The following is a 10,301-nucleotide window of genomic DNA, read 5'->3' as shown; positions in this document are numbered from 1 at the left end:
TGGGTTTCTCCCCTCCCACCCAAGTGCAACCATTTTCAGGAAAGCAGCAGAGCTGATTAAAATGAAAACAACAACAGATTCTAAGCCTGTAACACCTAATGAAAGATGATTGTTTAAAGTTTAGGGTGAAAGAAAGGTATTTAAAGCAACAAATACTGAACAATTCCAATCTTTCGTGTAGTTAGTCCAGTCTGGAAACTGAACACTCCTTTCTATGAACTAATCCGTTCTTCTATATCTGCTGTGGGTTACCTTGAATTGTTACGACTATTGAATCTGTGTGCCATATGGCCAATAGCAGGAACTGTGGAAAATCCAAATGTTTCATTGAATAGTTCCATCCTCAGTCCCGTTTCTAAAAGCAGCATGCTGTAGTAGTATCAAATACTATATCCACCTCTCTCAGGCAGACTCTCGCTGGGCCATCACTGGCCAAAGCTGATGCTTCTGTAGTTTGCATATGATGTGTTCTGTTTAGCACTCTCTCACAGTGGCACTCAAGTCTGCATTCCTTCCCTTCACCCCACCCTGCCATGAACAGAATGCAAAATGACCTGTTTGTCTTGTTTTCTTCTGAGCTAGGCAGACGTCTCTCCAGATTTTAATGCAACGAGTTCAGAGTCATCTATGTATTTTCCATTTAACTGTTCATTGGTGGAATCGTGATGATACAGATAAACGGGGACCTCGGTGATAGATGTTGCTGTGTAGGAGGTAGATCGCGTAGAGCAGTGCTCGCGTCGTCTTTGCCCCCATTGGGTCTTATACTGCATCCATTGCCTTTTTAGAGCACCCTGTACCTGCAAGGGAAGCCAAGCAATAGTTTTATCATTTTAATTAGTCAATGGAGTTGGCTGGGATTTGAACTGGCATCACAAGGCACAAGCTGGCTCCCTTCCCTTTTTTGATTATGCTGGAAATTCTACTTTGCAATATTAACCCAGTGCCACGGCTTTTCACCAAATGTTTATTTTAATCTCGTCTCCACCTTGCTTTGAGGTTAGAACTGGTTGAAAAATACTCAAGAATAGTTTTATTGTGGGTGAAATGTCCTCAGTGCAGAGAGCCAGCACACAACGCTCAAGTAAAACTTCAGCAGTGTAGCTTAAGTGGTGTACACTCAGGACATTTTGCCCCGGCTAAACTAGCCATGAATAGTAAAATTGAAGTGATGTACAGACCTTGGTGCTGGCCCACTGCCTGGTGGTGGTTTTCATCCTTCGTACATACACCATCACGGGGAGGAGGAGAAAGCAATTTCCTCAGACAGCTGAAGTAAAATGTATTTCAGAGCTGGGGGCCCAGTTATGATGCGGCCTATATAACCATGCAGAGGAATACCAAACCTCCTTAACATCCTAACTGGCCTTTCCCAGGCCTTGGGTCCAGGCACGAAGGAATGAATGGGGGTACTCGTCTGCTTGCTCCCTCCCCAAAGCAGGTGTGTGGAAAATAAGAGGGGAACAGACAAAGCCAGAGTGTTGGGGTGGGTAGTAATTTACTGCAATGACGTGATGTAAATAACTATGCTGGGAGCAAGAAGGTGAGGAACTGAGACATATGGATGTGCCCCTGTGTCACAGTGCTCCGGGGTGGTACAGATTAACTACCAGCCTCTGCTCAGGGCTGTGTCTAAACACCCAGACTAGCCCTAAGATAGGCTGTACCTTTGACTTGGGTGGCAACATTTTAGTGTCGTTCAGACGCCTGGTAATGCCCGAATTCTAATGCATTTTATTAGTTCATAGACAGTAAAATGTCACCCACACACAAATAGCAGCAGCAGCAGCCTCTGTGCCTCTCTGGTGGGATGGAGGGAAGCTACTGTCATGTCATATAAAGGTGAGGCTTCATTAGGCATTGCTAAAACTCTGAGATGCTTACAGAGCATACAGTGGGTTACGTCACTATGCTAGGAAGGGATATTTCAGTTGCTTGCAACTTTGTATTTTTAAGCCAAGGGCCAAGCCAAGTGATCCTAAAAATCCTTCCTCATGCAAGTAGTTGCACTGACTTCAACAGGACTACTTGTGTGAGTAAGCAAGCATTTGCAGGGCCCTTAACACATAACAAAAACGGTAGCCATCTCATCTATTTGCTGTAGTCCAGTTGAAGATAATGTGGTTAGAATTGTTTTCAGCTGGAGAAGTGTTGTTTTTATTTACTCTCCCATAACTCAAGAATGGCTGAATGTATTTGTGCTATAGGCCAAGCACAGAAAAAGCCTAAGGTTATACTGGAAACCACTGTGCATCCTGACTTGTAAGGGGCATGACCAAAGTTTATTATGGTAATACTGAGGGGAACGAGCTGCATTAATGAGATTTTTCGTATCATGCCGTTGCAAAAATTCAATTAGTGAAAAGGAGCTCTGGTATGATCTAATGTGACAAGGCATTGCTAATACAGTGGCAAAGCTTTAGTACAGAATTGTAGGTAAGTCCTGTATGGATTTCAGTTACTTAATGAGCAGCTTTCACCCTTACAGTGGTTCATATTGGGTGTAAATGCAGTGGCTCACATCAGTGAAACCCACAGGAAGGGATCAGGGGAAGCAATCTTTGCAAGGATTCATTCGGAGAATTTTCCCACATTATTCTGTGGAGCAGGAGGAGATAGGGTTTCCCACCCACCCGTGGGGAAAGGCCTGGAGGGTAGTCCTTGAAACCTGCTGGATCAGAGTGAGGCCAGGGCAACCTGTGCAGAAACCTTGTTTCTCTACACTAGCTCTAGCCACCAGCAGCCCCTTTTTCCCCTTACCTACCTTGGAACACAACTCCATTGGGGCTGCACTGTGAGCAGGGACTCCCCCTGGCCATCGCTGCCCTAGAGGCTACTGGAGTGTGGGTTGGTGCTCTGCAGAAAAGATGATTTGGAGTTTACCCTTTCTGAGTAAGCTCCATGCGGCTGGAAGGAGGAGGACGATGTGTCCCCTGGTCTTGCTCCTGGCCCACCTATGTCTTCCCCCTCCATTCTCCATGAGGATCCCAGGACAAGTGAAAAGGCCCCTGTGGGTCCTGGGTGGGAGGGAATGCTGCTGCAGAGAGTGGGTGAGCACTCTCAAGCTGCTTTTACTCGTGCTGTGGTCTGAGGTTGCACCAGGACAAATGCAGGTTAGGGAAAATAGGACTTAAAGAAGAGAGGCCTGATCATAGTATGAAGAGCTGCACAATCTACTGTGAGTAGCAGCTCATTTTGATCTCATCAAGGGGTAAAGCTTTGATTGTGGGGACTTTGGAAGAGTGCAGGCATTCTTCTCCCAATTCAACCCAGGGTTAAAAGTGCCATGAATTAAAATGAATGAGCTCCATGTAGTACCGAATGCATAAGGTAAAAGTATATGTGTTTTTAATTCTTCACTGAACCTTTGGTTTATGAGATTCTGCTGCACTTACAAATTGAGTTAAACTGTATTTCTGTGCTAATGCCAAGGAATAGTGAACTGATCTCAAATGATCATATCCTCTGCTAATTAAAACTATTCATATGCAGATTTGAAATTTGTTAGCTACATGACTATGCTTTTAAAAATCATGTGCACTATATTATTATGTTAATAATCAAAGAGATTATCAACTGGGTGTTACACCACAATGATGCATGAAATAAACCAAAGTCTAAAATAAGGAGGAAGTTTGGGTTTACTTGATTCTTCAGCTCTTTAAAATGTTTTCTGTTCTCTGCCAGCCATTCACACCTCTTTGGCAAGAAAGATACATGGCTATATTTTCAAACAGATTTTCCATTTTCTTGGCCAACCTTCCAGTCTAGAAGTAACCTCAGAACTGGAAGTATGGTCTACTGAGCTGGCCAACGCAGAAAGCTCAGACCATCTGTATAGTGTTGTTGTTGGAGAGAGGTACCGCAGTGCTGCTGTTGTCCCTTCACAAGAATAACTTTCTGCAGTCATGGGTGGGGCCAGCTCTCAATTTAGGGAACTGAGAAAAATCATCCCCATAATTTACACATTCACTTTCTTCTTTTCCTATTAGTTAAGACATCAGTAATGTTCAGTGGCTTCTTATTCAGTGTCTTGGCGGGCAGTGCTGTAGGCTGGGCTTGTATGGAATGGAGGAAAATAATTTGCAGTGAGGAAGTGAATGTGTGGCTTGCTGCAAATACTGATGTGAAAGGCTAATAAGTCTTGGGAGCATTGGTTTTGGACAGAGATCATCTGCTTCTGCCTCGAAGTGAATAACCCAGTAGTACAAAGTAAATCATTGAGGAATGGAACTTCTGTCACATTAATGCTAAGTCCTTACCTCTGTCATAGTATGTTTTTCCATGAAATATCACTCTGCATTCTAGTGACCTGGCAGTATTTGGATATAAAGGTTTGGAAATGGTCTTTCACCAAGCCTGAGGACCTGACTATAGCTTTAATCTATGCTGTGCATTTGATCCAAGCTGCAGCATGAGCCCCAGGAGGAATTCTGGTTGACTCAGTCAGAATTCTCCAGAAACCCAGGAGGTAACACATGCTGGAGTGCCTATCTCTGGGAGACAGTAGCAGATGGTCCTTTCAATGCCAGGCCAACTTCAAGGACCAGTGTGGAGGGATCTCAGGCTGTCCCTTTCAAACTCCTTTTTTGAGGTGCCTAGTGCTGCCACTGATGCTAACCAGGGGCAGTATCTCTTCTCTTTACCAAGATTATGGCATTCAACCCCCCTCTCTTCCCTTTTGCACCTGAAAGAATAACTGGAATTTGGAAGAAAGTGATCGAGGACAAAAGGGAGGCGAAGTGTAGACACTACCTTTCCAGAAAGAGAAAATGTCTGAAGATTAATAAGGTCGCTTAACTGAATCTCTATAGAACACTGTGGGCCCAGTGCTGCCAGGGCTGGCTCCACCATTTTTGCTGTCCCAAGCAAAAAAAAAAAAAAAAAGGAAAGAAAATAAGCTGCCCGAACTGCCGAAGCAAAAAAAAAAAAAAAAAGACACCCAGACTGTGCTGCCCCAAGAATGGACGGAATGCCGCCCTTAGCATGTGCCGCCCCAGGCACGTGCCGCCCCCGCTGGTGCCTGGAGTCAGCCCTGAGTGCTGCTATCTGTTCTCAGGCAAAACTCCCACTGAAATCAATAAGAGTTTTGGCAGAGGAAGGACTGCAGCACTGGCCTCTATGGAGACAGCCTCTCACTTCCAGGTGTCATCCTACCCACTGAGTTTGTCTTTTGTCTAGTTTGTAGAAAATCATCTTCATCCACTGATGCTATAATAAGTTTACTTAGTGCTTCGACAGCCATGTACAGAGCTAACTAATCCTCAGAGGGAGGCAGGGAACTAATTGCTATTACCCTAATTTCACAGATGGAAACTGAAGTAGAGAAAGTAGATGACTTGCCAAATGCGGCACAGGGATTTCTTAGCAGAGCTGGGCTGAGAGCTCTGTAGTTCCTGGCTCCTAGCCTTGAGCTCAGTCTATTAGATCACTGAAGGCTGGTCCTAATGGTTGTGAAGTTAGACTGGATGAGTGTAAAATCGTCCCTTTCTTAATATAGGTGCCCCTATTCTGACATTCTTTTATGAGTAGTGTTTATTTTTATAACTCAAAACCTACCCATTATGGGTGAAATCCACGTCGGGGAGAAAGGCGCTCTATGGGGGCTGCATTGTAGCCTTGATCCCTGGGGACGGATTTCACCTTTCCAGCCGCCTCTTTTCTGCCACACTTCACCCACGTTAGCCCAGTCACTTGGACTAGACAACTGTGAGCACATTTTATGCTACTTGGATATCTACCAACAGCTTCCTGATTTGCATGTACTAGCAGATAGCCTTGGGTATATGTGCTATAAAATATGCCCATAATTATTTTCAAATTACTGACGACTATAAATGGGTTCATGAATTTTACAGCTGCTATATGCACACATTGTGTGACATTGCTAAATATTAACTTGTAACTTTTTTAACTGATGGGCTGTTTGCAAAGGTAAGTGCAAATGATAAGATTTCTAAGCACATCTCTCATTGTTGATATATATAAGCCATTTCATCATGGATTCATTAGACCAGGGGTGGCTAACCTGAGCCTGAGAAGGAGCCAGAATTTACCAATGAACATTGCCAAAGAGCCACAATAATATGTCAGCAGCCCCCCATTTGCTACCCTGCTCCAGCCCCCAGTGCCTCCCGCCCACCGGCAGCCCCACCAATCAGCACCTCCCACTCTCTCCCCATGCCTCCTGCCCGCTGCAATCAGCTGTGTTGCAGTGCACAGGAGGCTCTGGTGGGGAGGGGGGAGGAGCGAGGGCATGGCAGGCTCAAGGGAAAGGGTAGGGGCCTTGGGGGAAGGGGTGGAGTGGTGGCAGGACCTGGGGCAGAGCGGGAGGTTGAGCAGTGAGCACCCCACAGCACACTGGAAAGTTGGCATCTGTAGCTCCAGCCTCGGAGTCAGTGCCTATGTAAGGAGCTGCGTATTAACCTCTGAAGAGCCGCATGTGGCTCCGGAGTCACAGGCTGGCCACCCCTGCATTAGACCATCATCATATCTACAGATGCAATCATGTAGTTAGACACCCGAGTGATAGAATGCACATGCAATTATTTAGGGGAGCAACACTGTACATGCAAAATTGGAAGCCACTTTTCAACCTCAGGCCCTATTTCTTATCTAATTTTAGGCTTTATTTAGTCCAAACATGCCTCTGTGATGTCCAGGTTTGCTAGATGTGCTAGAGCCATGGAGCTGCCTCCTATTTCATTCCAAGTTGGCAGTTCAGAAGAGGATACTCAGTCACTAGGAGACAGTATGTGACTACTCCTCTGATGACCCCCATATACGTCAATAAGAGTATAGTGACAAGGGATCCAATGAGTGTGTATTCTGAGTGTTCACTGTGTCCCCTGATATCCTCGCAGTGATTTGGATCTTTGGCTGAGTGACAATCAGTCAGATGATGAAGATTTTTAGAGTGGCTGAACACTGAGGAAGCAATTCTCAACTAACAGCAGTATTATGAAGCTGGTCCTGGAGATGTCAGGGTGGAGTCATCAAAGAGGACAGAGATCTCCGTCCTTTGGGGAACTCACTAACAGCTATGGAGGTCTCCTACCACCGGCAGTTTAGCTGTGTGTTGGAAGAATGCATGAAGCATCACTCTTCTCCAAATCAAAATAGTGGGCTGAATGGGCCAACACAGAATGCCAGATCCAAAAACCCACTGAACTTTGTGGTGCCCAGAATCTGGATCTGATGAAGATATTGGTACAGTAATTGACTTGCCTTAAATTAGCAACAGGGAAGCCAATGGGAAACTTTAACATTTCCAAAGAATGTAAGTATTCTGAATGTTCGGCTTTTTTCAGAACACTTTATTTTAAATAATAGATAATTTTATTGGACCTGAATTGCAATGGAACTCTTGTAGAAGTTAATAGTGTCTACATTACTATTGCAAACACTAAATTATAAATGGGCTGGAGAAACTGAGTGACCTGAGTAAGTATTAAGAATTTTGAGTAGTGAAATGAATATGGTATAATTCCTTACTACGAATGTATTAATTCTGATTCCTAATTTTATGTACATATTGTAAGAAAATAAGAAAATTGTGATGTATATTTCATACTTAGTAACATTCCTGAAACTTGGCCTTTGATTTTCTGCTTAACACCACATTATGCGTAAATTAGTAAACCATATAATAATTCATACTCTGTCAGCTAATGTCTTATCTAATTTACGAGTGACACTTTGCAATGTATTATCTATGACCACATTGTAATTTTTTACAAGGACACACAGGACACAACTTCATTGTTATACTTGGAAACCAGGAATAAGCTGATTACCACAGTTCCACTGCGTATAAATCATTAAATATGCATTGGCCCAGAGAGAGAATAGCCCACTGGTCAGGGCATTCACCTGGGAGGGAGCAGACCCAGATTACAGTTACCCTGCTCCAGTGACTAATTATTCATACACAATGGAACAGCTTCAACAGGAGAGACTGAGAGAACTCTGCTCCAGAGTACCCCCATAGTCCGGGGGTAAGGGCATTTTCCTGGGGTGGGAGTGCGGGGGAGGGAACTTAGTTCAAATTCCTTCTTCACATTAGGCCGAGGGGGAAATTGAACCTGGGTCTTCCACATCCAGCCCAGCTCTAATCAGTGGGTTAAAAGGCAAGGGTGGGGTTGGGCACCACCACCTCTGTTTGTTTGGGGGTGTTTGGTGTGTGCTGAGGACACCTACTGGACCTTCCTAGCAAGCTATATAGGCAGGGGAACACCTACTTTCAGCATCCTGCTGGGTCTTTGGTGTGAGATAGGCACCCCTGCACCTCGCCTGAGGCAGCTGCCTACATGGCAAAAATTTAGGCACCTTGGGTGAGAGCCACAAAGGGATTTAGGTGTTGCAGTACATTGCAGCACCTAACTTTTAAGCACCTAGAAAATCACCTATGCTGTGATCCACAAAGTCTTAGTTAGGTGTCTGGGCTCCCTCTATGGTCAAAGGGGAGAGACAGGCAACTTAGATTGCAGTCTACAACGCCAGCACCTAAGCTAACCTCTGGTGATGCTGACCTGAGGGGTGTGTGCTAAGCCCGGCCCCTCTCACGGTGTTAGGTGCCTATGTTGCATGCGAAGCCCAAAACAAAACAGCTGTGTGTTTGTGTGTAGGACCTCCTTTGTAATCGTTAACCCAGCAGATAGGGTACTCCCTAGAAAGTGGGAATCCCCGCTCCAGTGGGAGAAGGGATTTGAATTGAGTACCCTAACCACAGGTCTATGCAATATTCTGGTGTGGATCTCCATTCATCTTTCCTATTGAAGTTGTTTCATTTTATTTAAATAATTGTATAATTAAATGTTAATTGGGCGAGTGAAGAGGTAGAATGACTATATAGCTCAGTGACTAGGGCACTTACCTGAGATACAGCCAATCCCTGATCAAATCCCTTCTCCCCTGCAGGAGAAAGGGGGACTCATACCAGGGACTCCCATATTGTGGGTTACTGTCCTAGCTGCTAGCCTACAGATTATAAGAGAAGTCCTCCTCCTTACTCCACCCCCAGCTGTTTTGTGTGAACTTGCCTGAGGAACCCGATCTGGTAGGCAGGCTCTGAGCTTGCCTACTGGATTGATTTTCCACATGCGAGTTAGTTGGACGAATGCCTATCTTCCCTGGTTTGTGAATCACTCTAGAGTGAGGGAGCAGTGTGCATATTTAGAAACATAAGTGCTTAGGGAATCTTTAGTACAAATCTTTCGCACCAAATGAATTTAGATGCACGCAGTGTTAGGCAGCAGGCAAGTGGGAGTTTTGTGGATCACAGTGGTACCTAAAAACAGGGCTTGGGCACCAAAGTATCTTTGTGGATTGCAACCCTAGTGACTTTGGGTGCCTACTAGTTTAGGCTGTGGCTGAGCAGGGAGTTTGAGAATCTCAGTGGTGCCTAAATGTTGGAGTTAGGCACCAAAGTCCTTTGGTGGATCTAGCCCTTAATCCATTTAGATTCTATGTCTTTGATTTTGGGACTCTATCCAGGATTTATATTAGGGATAATCTAGTATACTTAATCCTGCCTCAGTGTCTAAATGATCTGGACTAAATGACCTCTTGAGGTCCCATTGCGCCCTACATTTCTATAGTTCAGATAGCCCTAAATTTAAACACAAAGTTATTCCCACAGTTATGTGCACCTGCAGTTGGAGGCCTGGTTAAAAGCATGGCCAATATTGTGTAATTATTCCCACTGATTATCCAGTTAATTATGATCCATGTTATTACACCAGCCATATTAGTCATTAAAGTATGTACAGATGTGTGTAGCTTTATGGGGTAACATACTGAGTCTTGATTTTTGTTGAAGGAAGTTGCATACAATGCTGAAAACTGACCTCTTCAAGTGCATCCAATTTTTACAAGAGAGACCTTGTTTTAATGTCAGCAGAGTTCCATGGTAATGCTTCCAATATGTTTCAAAAGTATTTTTCTGCTATACTGCCTTTCAGAAAGTGGCTTGTTGTAGATATTAAAGCAGCTCTTGATGTCTCTTACCAAGCTATTTATATTTATAATACCAGTATTATAGTGGAATAGACCTAAAAGCAGTAATAGGCACATAACATATTGATCCAGCTGTAAGAGAGTGGGAGAGAACTTTCACTCAAGGGTTTTTATTTATCAATTACGACTTACAAATCATAAACCTTAAGAAAGGCCAATGCTGATCCTCAAATGAGTGAATGAAAAGGCACTTTGTAATGATACAGAACTGCTTCTCTGACTATATGATGCAAAGAGTTTGTATCGCTCAGTTTAATTAGAAAAGCAAGTTAACTTTTAAGGTT

General features: G+C 44.1%; 1 protein-coding gene across 1 annotated transcript in view; it reads right to left on the bottom strand.

Annotated features, from left to right (window-relative positions):
- Positions 1–246: 246 nt before the first annotated feature.
- CALCR (calcitonin receptor) overlaps positions 247–10,301 on the bottom strand; it is a 163,966-nt gene continuing 153,911 nt past the window's right edge. Inside the window, exon 13 of the mRNA XM_045004147.1 lies at positions 247–800. Within this exon, the coding sequence (XP_044860082.1) occupies positions 579–800 (222 nt within the window). The 3' untranslated portion in view covers positions 247–578. The remainder of the gene's footprint in view (positions 801–10,301) is intronic.

This window comes from Mauremys mutica, chromosome 2, assembly GCF_020497125.1.
Source record: "Mauremys mutica isolate MM-2020 ecotype Southern chromosome 2, ASM2049712v1, whole genome shotgun sequence".
NCBI classification, from domain to species: domain Eukaryota; kingdom Metazoa; phylum Chordata; order Testudines; family Geoemydidae; genus Mauremys; species Mauremys mutica.
Note: the sequence above shows the minus strand (reverse complement) of the source record. Positions and strands in the feature narration are given on the sequence as shown.